The 19,997-nt window shown below is 43.8% G+C and overlaps 1 protein-coding gene across 7 annotated transcripts in view; it reads right to left on the bottom strand.

Annotated features, from left to right (window-relative positions):
* Positions 1 to 19,997, bottom strand: part of SUSD6 (sushi domain containing 6) — a 72,661-nt gene continuing 52,664 nt past the window's right edge. For all 7 annotated transcript variants that reach the window (XM_065754691.1, XM_065754697.1, XM_065754692.1 and 4 more), the window contains 4 exons: positions 6,864 to 7,061; positions 3,812 to 3,950; positions 2,738 to 3,159; positions 1 to 1,289 (listed from right to left, as the gene is read on the bottom strand). In XM_065754691.1, the coding sequence (XP_065610763.1) occupies positions 1,264 to 1,289; positions 2,738 to 3,159; positions 3,812 to 3,950; positions 6,864 to 7,061 (785 nt within the window). In that variant the 3' untranslated portion in view covers positions 1 to 1,263. The remainder of the gene's footprint in view (positions 1,290 to 2,737; positions 3,160 to 3,811; positions 3,951 to 6,863; positions 7,062 to 19,997) is intronic.

The following is a 19,997-nucleotide window of genomic DNA, read 5'->3' as shown; positions in this document are numbered from 1 at the left end:
TGTGGGCCCACTGAAGCCTGTCAGGACACAACAGCAGACTCTTGCTAGACAGTAGCCTCTCAGGTGGCCCAGGGCTCAAGTATCAAAATACCCAGTGCAGCTGGGAAGGTAACTTAGGATTGACCAATGGCACTAAGCATCCACCACCTATGGTGAAGTTTTTCTTGACGATTTCAAACACATGAACTGCTTCCAGATTACATCTGAAAGCATTACCTCTGTCTGAAGATCTGACCAAAGGAACTTAAGCATTAATGCAGAACCACCTTCACTGGGAAAGCTCTGTAAGACACACAATTAATTCAGAAGAGAAGGGCCACAAATTTGGTTCCAGACCTGATGCCTAAAAGTGAATGCTACTGATTCACAGAAACCCAGAGCCTCCAAACTTTGCACCCTTTCCACTGGCCATCAGGAGCTGCTCTGGTACCAGACCAAAGCTGAAAGAGTGGTTTTATCAACAATACAGTCCCAATTACAGCTTCCAGAAACACAGTGTAACCAAGTGGGCTGCGCCGGTAGTGAAGGAAGGAGGAGACAAAAGCAATTTTTCAGGAGTGGACTCTTGTAAAGGTGTGTTTTGAGAAGGGAGCAGAGGGCATTCCTATGTTTTGGATTTCTCAGCCTTCAGTGTTCTAGCAATTCTCAACAGTTATTGCACAGCTAAGCTGCCTCGCAGTCCATCTCATCTGAGGCACTCCTAGATATAACAAGCTGCCCCTTACCTGGGATCCTTCTCAAAGCCAGCAGCAGCCCCAGTGAGGCGGTTTGTCCTGCCCTGTTATAAAGAGGATGCTGGAAGAAGAGCCTATATCACATATGTGTATATATAAACTGTCTGCACCCAGAGAGCAAGTGGTTTCAGCTCCTGCTCTCTGGGCAACAGGAGGGCTAGAGAGGCTGCCAAGCTGCAACAAGCCGGTGTGAGGAGGAGAAAGGCACAAGAAAAGAGCAGCTCTTCAGAGACTGCTGTCAAACATCTGGCTGGGGAAAAGGAGAGGAGAGCTCAAATTCACTACGTTCCCTTGAGCTCCTGATGCATATGGAATGGGGAAGCCAGCGCTGCACCAGCCCCACTGGTGCATCCAGGAGGCAACCTGGCAACATCCTTTGGATCTTCAGCTGAGGGCGTCTCTGCTTGGAGGTATCCAGGGCACAGCTTGCGAGGATGGGGAAGGCTGCACAGAGTGCTTCTGTCCTGAAGGCAGGGAGGGGAGGAGGAAGAAATCCAGGAGCGAGAAGGCTAGACAAGTACAGCAGGCCTCATGCTTCCTTCAGTAAGGGAATATCTGAATGGTGAGAAGTAAAATAAAAATAAAGTCAAACTTTCGTCATCCAACACACACTAGAAAAACTACTGTTGCAAGACAGGATCCCATTTCCATTATGTGATAGCAAAACACTCTTCCCGTCATTGTAGCATAGCAGAAGGGACCTCTGGAGGGCCAACCTGCCTCTGCAAGTAGGACCATCACCACCTCCACTCTTAAAAATCTCAAATGTCTGGCTCTGCACTGCCCTCCTAGCAGGAAATATTTTCCTAATGCCCAATCTGACTCTGTCAAGTTAAACTTCATGTTTCACCAGATTAAGCCCAGCTCCCTGCCGGGCCCCCAACTACCTTGGCAGGCTTCCAACAGTGCCTGTCCAGTTTCCCCACACTCCTCTTAAACTGGGAGTCCCACAAGAAGAAAAAAATATTCCCACTAAAGGTTGTGTAGGGAAGGGTAATAACTTCCCTTCTTTCCCATGACCTCACCAAACTCTTAGTTTCTTTAAATGTCTGAGACAAGAACTTTCTTGCAATGTCTGGGGTGGCTGAGGATGTACAGATAACACCTGCTTTTATCTGGCCTGAAGAAATGCAGCCTCCTCCAGTAGCTGCAACTTCCTTATCTTTGAACCATAAGCACAGGCTTTATGGTCTTCTGCTGTACAGGGCAACCTGTTACTGCACAAGTTACAACGAAGGCAGTATGTGTTTCCAGGCAATGATAGAACGAGACACAGTGCAGGGGTAACACACTGTAATACCTACACTGTGGACTTTTTTTGTAGCCACCACTCCTGCGTTTCCACTGTTTACATACTGGAGATTTAACTCATCTCAGGACATGCTGCCACTTCCATCCTTCAATGGAAATCTCCTGTAATTGTTTTTATTGCAGCGCTTCTGGATGGCATTACTAAGACTGCAGGGCTTGACACCACAGAAAGGAATTCGACCCTGAGCTACCTACAAGCCAGTTATGGTTTTTTGACTAAAGAAGATACAGCAGTCTCTGCAGAAGCAGTCATAGGCCGCAGCTTCACACCAGCTCTGGCATTGTAAAGTAACTGCTTCAGGGCAGAACAGTGAGGTTAAGAATGCACTAACTATTAAAGAGGCTTGTACCTCTGCTCCATATAGTAAGTTCAAGCACATCCCTTGTATTTTCACGTGTTTTCTCACATGCCTGGGCTGCAGCACCACATGTACCGTGACAGTAAGCTGCTTACTAAAACCATTTAAAAATGAAGAAGCTTAAACATTACAAGGGGTTTGTATTTCAAGCATACCCACCCACTTTCGCCAACTCGTTTTATATAAATGCAGCTGTTTTACTGCCTTTGCACAATGATGATACAATGAGGTTGGCATTTCTCAGCAAATCCTTTGCTGAATCAAGATCGAGAAGCAGAACCCCAGCATACTCTTAAATTGTCTTATATAGTGCTTCTTGCCCAAGTCACATACCATCTGTGTATTCCTCAGAGGAAGTGAGTGATAAAAGGCTCTGTATGTCACTGCTTTCTGAATCTTGGACTTCTTTTTGTACAGGTCTACTGCTAGCCATACCAGCTACCCAGGAAGAGGTAGCAGCCTGATGCACGAGAACAGTTTCAGAGCGCTGAGAGCCACTGGCTTCACACAGTCCAGAGTGTCCGGGGGCTTCATCTTCTCTATCAAGGCTACTGCGACCCCCTTGGTCCTGCTGCTGCATATCTCTGGCTCCATTCTGCCCGGCTCCCTCTGACAGCACAATCTGCACCCGGGAGTCCGAGGGTGGAATGCAGTTCCCTGTGCTGCCATACACTGCTTCTTCATAGGATGGCAGGGCCACTTGGACACCATCCACCATGATAGACACCTGATCTCCAGACACACCTTGGTCTCGCCTCAAAAAAAAAAAGAAGATACAAAGAGGGAAAAGTTGAGCACTTACATTTTATATATATTTTGTTACCAAGAACCCCAGTGGCCTCCCTCACAGCAAAATTACAGTGCTCACCACAAGCACGAATGGTGGATTACTGAAGTTAAACAAGCATAGCTCTGCAGCTCTACCGCGAATTGCCATAGACACGATAGGAGCTGTAATTCAAAGTGACGAAGGTCATCCTACCTCCCACCTCATCTGCCTCAATAGCTAAATCTGACAAAAATCGTGACTGCTTTTCAATTGTCACAGCATGGATCAACATAGATCAATGGGTCAGAGTCCAGAGACTGAATTTGTATTTGCCATACCAGCTTAGACTTCTGCAGAAATGGACAAACTCTTGTGCCTGGCCTCTGAAACTCTCCCAGTGTTGTACAGTCACATTTCTGCTCTTATATATGAAGTATTACCCACCTGCCATTTGTAATCTAAACGTAGGTTCTAGCCTTTGTGAAGTTTCTGACTGAAAATAGCCTCTCATGGGAATTGCCCAACCCACAGGGAAGAAGTAAAGAAATAAAATGAAGGCCTAAAACAAGTACCTTATTGAGTTTCTGCTGCAAAGAAATAGATACCATGGAGTCTGTCTAAACCCCAGCTACACTTACCTGCTATGATGGAACGACTTGAGCTTTGGCTGCAACAAAACAAACAGCACAACTAAGAGAAGAATCAGGGCGACAGAGCTCGCTGTGGAGGCTACTATGGATAGCGTGGGTACTCCAATTGCTGGCGGGGAGTCCTTTTCTGCAAAATCAAGAGGAACACAAAGTGATTCACTCTTAAATTACTGCGGTAGGGAACAAGTAACATTCACATTGCCTTCTCTCAGGAGTTATACTTGGGTGCACAGGTGAGGAACCCAAGTTTCTGGTACAGTCAAAGCAGAGCAGTTATCTCCTTCAGGGGACAGTTCAGAGCTTAGACTGATCCCTTCTCCATCAACTGTAAAGGAAACATGAAACAAAACATGCACATGTAAGGGTACTTTGGAAGAACATATGACACAGAAAAAGGATACAAGCAGGTCACATACAGACAGAGGGGGAGTGCTGGTAAGGGTCACGTTATATTTACATCTGGCTGAGCAACAGCTAAAAAAAAAATGTCCTGATGTCATCACCAAGGTCAGCAATTGTCTAGCACAAAAAGCAGGATATTCTAAGCCCAAACAATAGAAAAAATTCCAAATAATGGATTTTCTTGACTAACTGAATGGTTTCCCAAGGGAAGGGAGTGGAAGTCATCTGGCCTGTTATTATTTAAGATACAGAAGTATTCGATTTCTTTCTCACACAAACACATACTGCAGGAAATGGAGAAGGAAGGGAGCTATTGCTTTAAGATGCTGAGTTTTCAGTATTAGATACACATACTCTGTCCACATTAGCCCCTCTTGCCCTTTCCTCATCTGTGCTGTGCGACTGTACAAGAAGCATTTTGACTTTTAAAGGTCCATTGCAAGACACAAATATATTAGGAGTTGGCAGAGAAGGGCCTGAAGCTGGCATAGCTGAGCACTGCATGTCACGCCTAGAATGTCATGCTAGTTATTTCACCTCCCTAGAGCACATAATTGCATATATATGTGCTGTCTCTGTCCCTAATTTGAGTCTTTGGTAGATCTTTATACACCTCAGCACCCCATCAGCAAACACTACTGTCCATTTCACATTCAGGAAATTCCTATCTATGCAATTCCACAATTTCTTTTTGCTGCATTTAACTGTTCTCCAGGAACAGTTCACAGACTGCAGAATAATTATCATATAGAGATGAAGAGGAAAAAAGAACACACAAAAGAAGAAAATAGCTGAAGTACCACTGTCTTTAAGCTATATTGGGGTATAGCCTTAATACCCAAAACAGGAGTGTAATTTGGAATGTCTGTCAGCAAATTATCTTCTTTTAGGATTAAAGTTATTGGTTCAATTGTTCTGGAAATTTTCTGGAAACAAGGTCAAAAGTAACTTGAATTCTCCCCAAGTAAAAGCTGCATCGAGTATATTTTTGCTTCTAGTAAACACGACTAAGTACTTCAATTCTCAAGATTATTCAGAGCACTATGAACACACTGACAGGGGATAAGGTAGGCAAACGGGAATGCTCCACATTCAGAACTGATACACCACCATCTCAGATTCCAACAAGGTGCTCACTAGCTAATACAAAAACGGGCTCACAGATACAGAAAATATCTCATAATTGCCAGGGATTTCATTTACTGTATATGGAACAAGTGAGACGTTACCCATCAGCCACCATCTCAAGAGCTACCACCTTTCTTTCTACAGACTCCTTCTTCCTCCCCTTTTTTTTTTGTTTTGTGGAAGAAACCTTTGAGTTAAACCTCAGTTGATTCTGAGCAACTGTTTCAAAGCCCATACTGTGAAAGCAATAGGTTTTTCTCTTGGCCAGACCTTTGAAGCTCCATTCATTTAAAGGCCACCAAACCTACTGGATGAGCAAGAAATCTGAGGGACTGCTGCTCATCACAGCACAATTCCTTTAGGCCTGAAGTAAACCAAGCACCATTGTGCAGGAACACTGTCAGAGTTCCACTTGCAAAGCTTTTTTCTGCCGCCTGGGTGCAGCAGGGGAAGGGGGATCACTGTAGAAAGGAAGCCTGAGCTGAATTTGAAAAGCCTTTTCAGGATCGGGTTGCTGGCAGGTGAACTCCCAGTCCTCCTTCCTTACACGTCACAGGAAGGAGCTGCTGGATGACTGTGACGGAGACACTGATAGTGTGTTCGGGACAGGACAGGATGTTCCAGAGTTTTCAGATATGCAGCTAGCTCCAGAAGGTCCCTGAACATGCTTTCCTGTCTCTTTCTGATTAAGCCAACACATTCTGCTTTATGGATTACAAAATATAACCTCGGACTTCACACATCTTGCTGACTCAGCATGACTGAGCAGTAAAACTCTAACAGCAGGTCAAACTTGAAGAGTGGAAGGATTTTCTCTTTATCCAGTATGCATGCATTAAAACCAGAAAAGCAGTTGGCAGCTAAGAGCTATAAAATGAGTATTTTCCTGCAAATCTTTCTACTTTCATGCTTTCACAGAAGAAATCCTGTTCAGCTGGAAAAGACCCATAAAACAAAAACTGCCCATGTCCATTTGGAGAGAAGCAGACATTATTTGTCAGCAGTGTCCTTTTCTGCCAGTATAGTGTAAAGTACCACCATGAAGCTCTCTGCCACAGGAAGCCAGCAGTTGGTTTATTTGCGAAGATCAGTTCTGTGTACTGACATGCACCTACATGTGGACAGAATGGTACACCACTGAGGGAGATGCACTGTCAAAGCCATCAGGAGCAAAAACGGAAAGCAGGGAAAATGCTTCAGTTTCAAGGCCTCGCCTGTTTCTGGGATGAGAGCTGCCAAAGTAAGATTCCACCTAAGTAATATATTATGTGCTTTATACCACTTTCCATAGGTTTTCTCTTTGCAGGAAGGACTCCAGCGTTAGCATCTGATGGCCAGCTAACACAAGAGGCACAAGAGCTATGATTGTGACCTGCACTTAGATATTACTGGAGCAGTAAGCACAGCAGTATGGGTTGCTTCAGCACAACACTGTTTAATGTGAATCTGAAAAGCAAATGTAAAGGCCAGTGTAATTCGGAATGTCCCTCTGAATAAAATGAGTACTCACCCGGGCTGAGTCTGCAGCTAACTTCCATGGCAGGGTTCCACTCTCCATTCTTACAGGTCAGGTATTTATAGTCTCCTTTCAGCATGTAGCCTTCAACACACAGATACTCTATGACACTGCCTGAAGTCAGAGGGTCGTTGCAGGGACTAGGGTGGCATTTGTAGCCTCCATTCTCAGGTTGTGGTGGCTGGGGACAATCTGGAAAAAAGAAAGCATCGCAGTAGTTACCTCAGAGGAAGATGTCTGCTGCATAACAGATATTGTACATAGATTAACTTCCACCTAAGAACACTTGCCAAATTGAGAAGAAACTACTAAAAACAAGAAGAAAGATTGTTACACAACAGCAAAAGATACTGCTTAGTTTCACTTCTGATATGTCTTTTGTGACTGCCAAACACAGCTCATTATCCCAGTCGTACAATCTAGTTGGCACGCAATGAATGCATGATATTTTCACACAGTGACATTTAAGTTCATTACAACAGGAATTCTGCATCAGAGAGGCCTAGAAAATCCTTGAAGTTATCTTTTCCCCACAGCAGTTTCACCAGTGACTAGGGGGTGAAGTTAACAGCCAAGCTCTCTGATTATCCCACCAAGCCTCATATGGAAGAAGGGCAAGACTTCTGCTTCTTCTGAAATGAATGAGAAATGTGAAGACCCCGTTATACTACAGGTACAAAGTCAAGGTACAGAGCTGACCCAAAAGTTAAAATTCCTGATTTTAGCTGCTTTTATAAAGGTAGAACTACATATTCTAGACTATTTTAAAAAAGCAATTAGTTACTAAGATACTTTTAACATAACGAAGTCTGCAGTGCAGAGAGCACTTCCTCCAGTATCTCCCCTACCCTAATGGATACAGACATACTAAGTGTGAGAAAGTTTACTGTAGAATGTTCAATAGCTATTCAAACAAAAATAAACTACAAATGAGGAAACTGCACTAGAAACAGGTTGGTGCTTCTTAGAATTTCATCTCCTTTGGCAGCACTTGGTGACTGCAGAACAGCCTCAGTATTCCTTCATGCCACACACCTATCTGACGAAAGGGAGAAATCTCTGAATCTGGATCAGCTTCTCAAGCTTCACAAAAGAAAATATGTGAAACACCCTTCCAGATGTATTTTGGGGCACTGAGAACCACATAATCCACCAACTCTATTCTACCACAGTGTGGTTCCAGGCTTGCCCCTAATCCCTGGAGCATGTGAGAAACCAACTGGGCAAGCTTCAGTTAACTGGGTTTTGTGAAGGGCCTAAAAAGACTGAGAAAACTTTGGAGATTTGTTCCACTATGGAAAATTCTGCTACGCTACTGCAGCAATGGTGAACCTTGAACCTAATCACATGTGTGAATGCATCATAGGCAACGCCTTGTAAATGCCAGTAAACCCCAAGATGAAGTGCTGAGTGAAATCAAAAGCTCTCTGGTATGAGTTCTGCCAGCTTTATAACTGCAATTCAATTTACTTTTTGAAAGAAAAGGTTAACAGGGGTCTAAGAAGCAGCCTTTCAATAAGACTTTGTTCTCGAGGAGATTTACTCTTAAATAAGCTTCAGAGAAGTCACTGTCCTGTCCCTCCTGAGTACTGCCTGTTGCAGCTTCTGGTTTTCTTTTCTGTGACCATTTCCAATTCTGTTATCGAGGTTTTAACCCTTTGCCTTACAAGGCTAAAATGTGCTTTCACTGAAAGCCCGTCCAACGCAGCTAAGTGACAGAACTCATCACACATTTCACATCTAAGCACTTCTGCAGGACAGAGGTGCTTCCTGCTAAATTGCAAGGACCTGTCTGAGCACTAGAAATATTCTCAACCATACAGCAAGCACCTTTTCAAGCAATGGCAGAGAGCTGTGGGAAAAACCTCTGTTGCCACAGCAGCAGGGACAGCTTCCCCACATCTCTGATGCCACAGGACGCATCTGGAATCACTTAGGAGCCATCTGAGCCCCTTGCCACGCTGCCTTGCTCCAGCAGGAATTTTCCCACACATGCACAACAGTTTCCCATTTCCGGAGCCCAACAGCCTGGCCCCTCTGCTTTAAGGACTTAATTAGTCATCAGATCAGATATGGAGATGTGGTTAGCATGGCTTTCTGCAGAAGGCTGGTTCCTTTGGGTGCTGTAGAGTGTCACACAGAACAATACACTCTTTTGAGCCCCTCAATCAAATCTTAAGTTGTTAGAGCCAGAGAGTTGCTGTTCAGAGGGCTGAGGAGCAACCAGCTCAGCCCAACCCAGCAAAGAAAGCTTGCTATTTCTCAGCAGCATTCACATGGTCTCTGCTCTCCAGCTGCAGCCAACAGAGCTCCCTCTGTCACCCACGCATGCTGAGTTATCTGTAAAATTCAGCTAGCAACCAAAAAGGCACTCATATACACCACAGTGGAGCTCTCAAAGTCTCACAAATACCACAGCATAAGCAATCCCGCAGGGCCCTAATTTGGCCTCCTTGTGCAAGTGCTTTAGGACCAGAACTGCAGCTATGCCACTGAAGACTGGTTTGCTCCTCACCACATCCACAGGCTGCTCAGGAGCAAAGGAAAGGGGCAGCTGCTCATTATGTGCTTGACCCCTTGACCTAGACCTGTCCTTCTCCATGAAAGCTTCAGAATCAGTCATCTCCTTGTCCTCCCTACCTCTCCCTGAGGTCATTTGACACCCGAGAACACCACAAACACTTTAAGAAAGACACCTTTCTGACAGCACAGGCTTCTCCCGGCCACAAACATGGCTGGAGGCAGAAGGGAACAGCCATCTATCAGCAGTGTGGAGTGTGGCCATGCTGTGAAGGGCAGTGCAAGGTTTGGGAGTGGGGAACCAGCTCTAGCCGTTCTGCCAGCTTCCACACCCAGCCAGGCTGTGTGCTTTTAACCTTTAGTGAGGCTTGCATGCCACTGCCTGGCCTCAAGCTAACGTTTTTTTGGCATACAGCCCGATGCTTTCCGAGGCACAGGAACCAAACAATGGAGGAAGACTTTTCAGCATTTCGGCCCCGACTGGGGCTGGGCAGACTTCATAGGACATAAAAAAAAAAAAGAAAGCAGGACACGCAGATTAATTCCTTACAAGTTCTCAAATGCAGGTGGCACACTGTGGATACATTCACAAAAGGCTACAAAAATTCCTCTTGAGTTGTGGCACACTTCAGAACAGATACTGTAACCACATGGCCCTTCTCAGCAACACCCGCCTAGCTTCCCTATGGCATTAGCTCGTATTTGAAATACTAAGAAACACAGAGGATCATCATCATCTCTCTCCCACAAACACATGGTTCTTGGAAATACCCCAGCGTTTATAAGACATCTTGAACAAACATATGTGCCATGCACTGCGAAAAAAAAGAGACAAGTTAAGGACTTATCAGCTTCCTAAGGGGTTACTGACATCCCAGGTTTGCAGCTATTCCCAGCACCTTTATTTGTCATGACCTGAGGATGCAGGGGAACAGTGGTTTTGAACATCTAGACTATGGTCTTCTGTGCAAATAAGAGAGAGCTCTAACTCTACAAGGCCCAGTTTCTAAGAGGTATTGAAGTTTCACCTCTCCTGAGAGCTGGTTCTCTGCCAACACACAGGGTTGAAAAGCAAGCAGGAGATAACTGATGAAAAGACCAAACATTTTGAGCATCATTGAACTCTGTTCAGAGATAAATCATCATTCCCAGACCGATGGGCAGAAATAAAATGATGCACTGAAGTTTCTGCAAATGCCATTTCAAAATATCAGGTATTCAATATATTGTCCATCAAAATGCAAGACGAGGTTTTAATACATAAATAAAAAATATATATTATGTCAGTAAGAACCTCCATCCAGCTTCCTATCAAATCAATGGTAAGCACCATTTTTGTGTCTAGGTCACATAAGAAAGTATCATCCTCCTTGAAGGGAGCATTAACTGCACATATGTTCTTTGAATAACAGTTAGCAACTTGGCAACAAGCAGCACAACACCACACAATGCTGCAAGGAACTGCTTTTTTGTTGTAGCTACAAGCAGTGTCATCACACTTCCACAGGCTTCCTCACTCATGGCTTCAACAATATCCACTTGCTTCCTCTTAGACCAGAACGCAGGCAGCTGTGATGGGTTGGAATACGGCTTCATTTGGAGACAATAAAAGATGTCAGATGGCCAAATTGATTAACCTAATCACCAAAGAATGAAATGGATCTTCCGCAGCTTGGCTACACTGAAACTGAGCCACAGTCCTGAACTCTGACCAGAGACAGTGCTACAAAATACTTCTAACAATGTAAAAGCTACACAGAACCAAACACAGACAATACCACAGATGCAAGAAAATAACAGTGGGATGACAGAGTGAGGGGGTAATGCATTCAAAACACAGAAGAGGCACAGCTGAGTCCTGATCTCTGCGAGCAGAATTCAGAGATGAGCAGATTTCCCAAGCCCACGCAGGATCAGACTGCTGTGTCAAGGAACAAGCACAATACAGCCCATTTACACATATAAAATTAAAACATACTTAAATGTGATTGGACCATTACTACAGATGTACAAAAGCTCGACAGCACTGACACGCTTAGTGCAGACTCACTAACCAGTGCTGACAAAGGCATCTCACCACAGCCATGGCTCTTTGGCACTCTTTTTGTTTCTCTTTATAAGTATCATCTCTCAGATCCTAGCAGGGGTCTCTTTCTGTACCAAACTCTTAAATTGTTCTTCAGCCACTCACCTCCTTTGCAGAGTAGTCTTGACTCTGCAGAGATGATGAAAACCAAACCCTCCTCAATGTAATATTTTCTTACAAGAAGACAAATACTAATCATCATCTGCTGGAGTGTGTAACTAGGTTTGTAACTAAGCGATAACAAACCACTGCATTGCTCACCTCATGTGGGTGGACAGATTGGGAAAACATTGCTCAACAAAGGGACATTTTGCACTGAACATAGTAAAATTTATTATACTTTGCAGCAAGGTGCAAAATTAAAGGTAGGACTGGAACAGTTTTGACAAATCAAAGTTGCTGTTCCAATTATACCCAGTCTAAATTCCAATAACTTTAGGAGGAAGCAGGACTGGGCCTCAGGTCGACTTCTCGCTGACCACATGTGTGTTCCAGTACGTTTGACAATCCTCATGACAGCATCCTAGGAAACTTACCAGCCCTCTGAGAAGCATTTTGGAAACAACATGGGGAGAAATTAGGTGACTTCTGCAATCTCCAGTAGGAAGGTAGACCTTTTCTTAAGAAAGGCAGTTGGGATTGCAGCCCACCCTTCAGATTCATATGCTGGAGTTCCCTGCCCCCTTGACACCAAGCAAAATGAAACCCCAATGCCCCCGCTGTCAGAGTAGAAGATAACTCCTCAGCTGGCTCCTTTAACAAATGCCCAGTTCAGATCTGTTAGCATCTCCTGGCCTTTCATAGGTAGGCCAGAAGCAGAAAACACTAAGCTGTCCATCTTTTCTCTCATCTTCAAGATTTACTCCATTTAACTGATGTTATGAAGACTCAGAGGAAAAACATCCTACAAACAAAAACCACTCTCCTGGTCTGACAAAATGTATACTCCCCTGGATAGTCTGGCTAAACCTGTCATGATTGTTTCATACCAGTGCCTAAGTGTCCAGCCTGGTGAGCAAACAGCTTTGTGAAGGAGAGCAAAGAAACACCCAGTTAAAAATTGTTCCTGTGCTAGAGGCTGTATGATTTGCTTCATGCTGCTGTTAGTTCTCTGAGAAGCCTTACACTAACTTTCTTGTGCTATATTCCCTTCCCTACAGTCAAATTTACATTGAGCAGCTTAAGATTCCCTTCCCTTTTTGTCTGTTTAAACCTCCTGTCACACAGACGGGTTTCCCTCCTGGCCTCAGTCTCTGCCTATTTACCTTATTTGCTACAGCAAATTCTGCAGCGGCAGAGCACTTCTCCACGGGAGTCTCTGGTTCTCTGAAACACAGCCATCTTTATTCTCTCAGGCAGACTTTCCACTAGCTATAGAAACAGCACTTCTAGAAAGGCATCCAAAATAAATACAAGATTGGGATATCTCGCAATTACTTGTCCCTGCTGCAGAGGCCTGTGATTTTCAAGTTGGATAGTTCGTGTGTCTGCATCATTTCAGTAAGACAGAAGGAAGTGAAAAAGCTTTTACTAACTTCTGGTGAGGATCTTCAAAAGCCCCAGTCTCTAGGGCCCTCTTGAGAGTAATCCTCCTCTACTCCTCTCAGCCTGGGTCTTACCAGTTAAACGGGTGGTCAGAAACACCAACTGAAGCCTTCTACAGACACTGCCCTTTTTCAGCACCTCAGACCTGAGGTTCAAGTTTAATTAACACCACACTGAAAATAACAGAGCCAGGTTCACTGTTTCTCTCCAGTTAGTGCCCTGAATTGGCCTGCAGCAAATAGCCGTTCTTTTTTTTCTCCCAGTTACTATTTAAGTTCATCCACAAGCTTTTTTTTACAGAATGCTTTTTTACAATACAAACGTGACAGCCTGATGCAGCCAGCCAGATGGAGGGCTGGGAGTACAAGTCAGAGACCAGTAGTAATGCTGGTTTTGGTTTGTGGAGGGTCTGGTAATTCAAACAGAGTTCTGCCCATGGATCCTACTCAGGAGTGGCACCGAACATTAGTTTCGCCTTAGGAAGCCACTGAATGAATTTGCTAGCAAGAGCTCTGGCTGTATTTGCTATTTGCAGAAGAGACATTGTTTTCTCTCTTTTCAGCATTTCAATTATCACCAGCAGGGCTCTACCTGACCTCTGCACTAATCTCCTAGTTGTTTGGTAAGCCAATAAGGAAACAATTTAACCCACCCTTTGCCTGTTCCTGGATCTCTTTGTTTATTGGACATATTCCCAACCTCTGTCACTGGTATTCAGAGAAGCATGAATGTGACCCAACCAGATTATAATAGTGTCACTGCTGTCCTTAGACACAGCAGTAGGGTAACCAGCCAGAGTTGCCAAGCTCACTTAGCAGCTTCTTGAGCAACAACAAAGGCAACAGATCAGCCTCCCAGAGCCTGCAGTGCCTTGGCTTATATCTAACAAAACGAACTGCAACTTTTCATGCAAGTCAAAACCTGTTTGGTGTTTAAAATTTAAGCTTTTTTTTTTTATTCTTTTCTTTCCCTCTCCTGGATAGGTGATCGTTTCAAACACAAAACTAGACGAATGCATACAACTGACACACCATTTTCAACAGCAAACACTTGAATTTTTTAAACCCTTCCCTGGTAGGGGATAGAAATTCATTGTTAGCTCATTTTCTCAGGATGACTTCATCCATGACCCACAGAACCTGGGCTTGCTGCCTTGAGTAGGAAAAATACCATATACCTATTTGATTCACAGAGCACACTGGTAACTACAAGGCTTCTCTAATAAGAGCTCCTGCTGTGCCGCTCCTTGGGGGAGAGAGGCACAACCAGCACTACTGCAGCATGACACTGACTGCAGAACAAAACTTTTCAAGAGCTCCTCTCTTTGGGTCAGGACTTCTCCTTAGCAAGTATCCTTGATACAGAAGCCTGTATCAGTTCATACACTTTTTACGCTAGCCATGTCAATAAACATCATCCTATGCCAAAGCAAAACCATGTCTCAGTCAGATGGTTTGCAGAGAAAAAGCACCTAGATAGGCTTTGATCACAATGCTGCATCTCCCTTCTTGTTGAGGAAGAAAATGACAAGGGGATGTGTTTAGGAAAGGCATGAGGTGGAAGATGCAAAAACCAGTCACCTCCACCCACACACTCCAGCTGGTCTGAGCACAGCTCCATTTCTGAGCACTAAATACCTTCAGGTTTCTAAGCAGCCATATTTGTCTGGATGCGCTGAAAAGTTTTCAGCAGCACAGCAGTTTCCCCTTACACACACTCTGCTCCTGCACCATTCTCCCCAGTTCAGGTGTTTGAATTAATACCAATATTACGCTAGGAAATGGCTCACCAAGAATTTCATGGATAAATGTCACTGCAGGTAACAGCAGGTCTGTGCCAAGTATGGAGAGCCACATGCTTTGGACTGGAGTTTCTCCTGTCAGGCTGGCTCTGAGAAGCACAGCAATCATCTGCTCTGTGGTCACACTCTGGGAACTGTATTTGAGATGCATCCCATTCCCAATATCCAGCATTTTGGGAACCGTTTTTAGCCCAAGATTAACTTCAACACACAAATGTCTACTGCAGCTATTAGAAAGCCTCTGCCCTAATGAATGGACGAGTCTTCCAAGGAGAAATGAAACATGCTCTGCTGGCCTTCCATGTAGCTCAAGAGTTTTTGTTTTGTTTTGTTTTTCCTCTTATTGCTCATAAATGAGCTAACCTGCAATGTTTTAAGTATACACACTGAAGCTGCAGATAAAACATCTGAAAAGGGACCCAGGCTGAAGATAGCCTCTGCCCATTGGAAATAGTGGAGACCACTGTGCATTTCTAGCTGGAGGCTCAACATTCACACCATAAAAGACAGACAGTCAGATGCCCAGAATTACCATTGATCTGCATTTTTTCCGACAGAGATGGGGCCTGGAACCAGGGCAACAGATTTTGAACCTTCTCCTTTCCAGCACACTGGCTTTCTCTAGCACATGAGCAGATGGGTCATTTCCCAGGGGGGCAAACCCGAGATGGCAGCTGCTGCCAGAGCCCAGTCACAACAGCTGAGGCTAAAGAACCTCTTTATATGTTACTTACAGGAAGCAGAACTCAATAAAAAGCCTCTATTACGAGCACACACATTTCTAGTCATCCCTGCCCCTGAAGTATTTTAAGCCTTCCTAAAAACACACTGCAAAACATAACTCTCCTTTGGGCTCAGTGTATTGAGCAGAGGCCAAAGTCCACTGAAAAATCAGCTCTCTGTCTTTACTGGCCCCAGATACTGCTTACTCTGAAGTCAGTGACAGAATATCAAATTAAGCAGGACAGGAACCTTTGCAGGGGCAATACAGTTCCCTAGCAAGGACACACACTGAAGAGAAGGCTTCTTTTTCTTAATGTCATAATGTGGGTAAATGAGAAAAAAAACAAAACAAAGCAAAGAGATTTGTATACATAACCATATAGCTGTGCATTTATATAATTAGACACAAGCACTGAGGTGTGTACAGACACACCTCACACAGCCATCCCATATATGCCAAAGTTGCCTTTTACCTCCCCCCCTCCCCCTCTCCTTCCTTTCCTGTTGCCCCCCTTCCCTTTTCCTCAGGACAGGGAGAAAAAAGAAAGAAAGAAAGAAAAGACTAATTGCAGCCTTCCACCAATGCAGTCACCATCTGGTAACTCAAGGGACACATGGAGCCAAATTATCTTAATTAACATGTTACAACAGTATTTAAAAAAAACTCTATGCTTATTAACACTCAGCTGTGATTAGTCAACCATGAAGGAAGCCTGCTAATGCCACATTAATTATGGGTCTTGTCTTCCTTTCCATTATAAATATGATTATATTTTTCCAGTGGCTTCTCTCTCTCCTAAAAAGAGCACCATTGGCATCAAATCTTGATCTTAAATGCAGATTCTATTTACAGTCTAGCAGAGTCAAAATGTTTAGGCTATATGAAGCTTCTACTGGTGCTTCCAGAGTGCTACAGACTGTCGCGTTACAAAATGCAGCTTTCTCTGTCTGCCCCATTCGCAGCTCTACCTCATTTACACAAATCCCTCAGTAAAATTCAAGCAGACGAATGATTTTCTGTCTTTTAAATTCCTTTCTCCCTCCAAAACAGGGGCATAAACTTCACTGCATGCTGGGCCAGATAAAACAGGACAATATCCAGGGCTAAAAGAAGAACGGGTCGGCAACAATTTGCAGCTGGGGTGCAGCACAGAGGCTCTGAACAGTCAGCCTAACAAAGAAATCCGCTCTCCCAGTGGCACAAAGGAGATTTCCAAGTGACATGCATTTCTTTTTTTCAAGTTTTCCAAGGCCACTTCTGGCCTCACTGTGCCTTCTTCCAGCCACCCTGTAATTACTGCCACATGTTAGGAGAAGGAAATTAAGGAAGTGTTGTAACAACCGTATACGATCCGGAGAATCCAGGATTCTGCTCTTGAAATCCCAACCCTCACAATTGCATGAGCGACACCCAGGCTGGTTTTATTTTCTTTCTTCTCTTTCAAAAATTTGATTAAGGGGGAGTCCCTAAGAAAGCTATACAGGCTTCAGATGGAAGCACTCAGTAAGAAATGTGAAGAGAACAAAAGCGTTCACCACACTGGGCAGGGGCAGTTAACCCACCAGTCTCCTTTCCTCACACTGGCAGCTCACTTGATTCTAAATCTTGTTTTACATTGCAACAAGGAAAACATTATTTAAAAAGATAATACAATTGTCAAAACAATTTTATATCCTTTCAAGAAGGGAATAGGCAGTAACGGCACCTACTGCACAGAAGTGTTTTAGTAGAAAAGGCATTAGCATGGTACATGGAAGTCACGTAACATCCACTATCCTCAATTACTGGGGCTAATTTTAAACTTAGATCTTCCCACAGCCTTGCGTTCTCACCTTGTCCTCGCTCATTTCTTTCCAGAAATGTACAAATCTAAAAATTGCTCATAATTCAGAAGTAATCTGCATATTTACCCTGCTGTTTCCTTGGCAGTTCCTAGGTGAGTTTTCCATTTGCATACAGCAATAACCCAACAGTGTCTTCTTAGGATAAATGCCTGACAAACACTATGGGCTCTGGTTTCAGAAAAAGCACTTACCTCTTCAGCAAAACCTATGAAAGATGATAACCTAGAAAATAACGTAATTATCACATGCTCATGCTGATTTTGAGCACTAGATTCCAAGACTACAGAGAGAATCGACTTCTGCTGACTGAAGTAAATAAATTCCATTATTGATACTAGAAGGGCAGTTCTTTGAGGGGAACGTATCTTAACAATACAGCAGAGCAAAGCTCATCTCTACCAGCAAGTGACTAAAGACCTGCAATTTAGCCTTAGGAGGGACTCTGGATGACATACGTCACACGGCTATAACACTAGCAGCTGTAGGACTCCATTGCTTTCACCACAGGGTGGAATTCAGGCAGTTGCAGCTAACCTACAATACACAACACTGGGCTCTACCTTACCCAGGCCTTCCTTCTAACCCCAGTTCAGCCACAACCCATTCTATGTCTCAGCACTAACCAAGGTGGTCCTTCCCAGAGAGAGGGAGGAAACCCAGAATTTTAGAGTTTAGAAAGAAGCCCTGTCTTCCTATGCTTGCATGAGAAGATACATCCCTATGCTAGCCAAGTTGCTTAAAAGCTCTGCCCTGGTAGGCTTCCTTCATTCACTAATCAGCCTTTTGCAGCAGATTCATTTTTCATCCTTTCAGCAGCAGCAGCTGTTGCCTCTGACTCAGCCTATCCAAAAAGTACTAATATGGAAGTTTGGCCAAAGCAGATCTAGTAATGGCATGCACACAGGAGACTGCTTTGTGCTATGCGTTGTTCTAGTTCAATCTGTGTGGAAAACTAACAGGAAAGCCCAAAGCCCTAGGAGGCTCAAGTTGCCCTCTGCATTAGGTCTAGCTCTGCTATGGTGTGGTGGGTAAGGAGAGCAATTGCAAAACTTCAAGGTGATACATCAAGGAACGCTGGAGAATACTTTTTCATCCTGCCAAGCCATTTTTCTTCTGACTTTTGGCTCTGCTCAGGACCATTGAACAAATCAGAATCTAATATCTGGGTAGATCTGTTTATCCTTTAGGAATGACTCATTTCTGCCAGGGGACTTGTCAGAACAGGCACTCAAATCATTTACCACTGGCTGGGTAGAACTGTAAAGAGTTATTAGTCCTGTCTCACTGGAAAGCCTCTCAAGCACACTTCATATTTTCACTCTAGATGTGGTTAGGTTAGCTGTAAATATTAGGTCATATTTTCTACAGGCTTTACAGGAGCTCAATATCGCAAGCAACTTCCCTGCAGAGTCTGGCAGGAAAGAAAAACAGCCCCACTGGGACACTCCCCAGGTCATTCCATTCAAAGCTGGAGGCACCTCACACTACAGAGTAACTTAAGTACTATATGTGGCAAACCTAGCTTTCCCAAAGACCCCAGTGTCCTAGAGCCTCCCAGCTATGCTGCAAGTTGAAACATCCTTATCTTGATTTCCTTACACTATTTAGCTGAAACTCAAACCGGACTACACTATAATTCAAAAAGCTTTAAGACCAAATGAAGTTGAAGAACCGAGCTTCAAAGTAAAGGAAGAATTTTCTTTTCCTGATAAGAGCTAGATATGACACACCTTTCTAAATTGCCCAATAGTTTAACAGTGTTAGGCAACCTAAGTATTCACAAGGTGATAGCAGGAAAGGTGGCATCAATCCCTGTATAACCTGCTCTGAAACTAGGCAGCAACTTGGTATCTGGGCTGCTCTGTATACTAACAAGACAAGTAACTGGAGAATACTTGGAAAGAATGAAAATAACTCAATGAAACTATTGGTAGGTTTCATGACTTATGTGTGACTAGCTAAAGGCACCAAGGTCTGGTGGGATACTGCTGGTGCTTTGATTTACAAGTCACAGGAGCAACCATCAGCTCTCACAGAGCATGCCAAGTCCCACACATTCCACCCACTCAGATTCTGCTTGAGATCAACAGACATCAAAAAGTAAACAGCAACTTAGTAGAACACTTACAAATATAGCATATAAAAGAATTCCGATTTCCAGTTCTCTCTTGAGAATGTTGTTTTATTATACAGACATAATAGCTTCAAAGCATTTGTTTTATAGTTCCATTTTGCCACTACCTACCATACCAACAGCTTCAAGCAACTTAGAGGATATGAATTCATAAATTGACTAACAAAAAGTATTAGGAAATTGGGAAAAACATACCTCATAGCAAACACAAAATCTTCCTTTCTGTTTTTCTCACTCCTCTTTCCAAACTCCCAAATGGTAAACAAACGTAAGCTGAAAAAATCTAGGCTTGGAAAAAAGGTTCAAAAAAACAAGGTCCTTTCACAGTTGGCAACAAGTATTCCGAGAAGATGTGCAAGAGGAATTCTCACCCTTTGAGATACTACTTGCCCTTAGACACTTTCACCGTAGCCACTGGAACTGAAATACAGGCAAATCAAACTATCCAGCTGAAAAAGCAGATAGTAAGGCTAG

The sequence above is a fragment of the Cyrtonyx montezumae genome, unplaced genomic scaffold (genome assembly GCF_038088225.1).
Source record: "Cyrtonyx montezumae isolate F1298 unplaced genomic scaffold, pur_monq_1.0 scaffold_10, whole genome shotgun sequence".
Classification (NCBI taxonomy): Eukaryota; Metazoa; Chordata; class Aves; order Galliformes; family Odontophoridae; genus Cyrtonyx; species Cyrtonyx montezumae.
The sequence above is the reverse complement of the archived record's forward strand: the minus strand, read 5'-3'. Positions and strand labels throughout refer to the sequence as shown.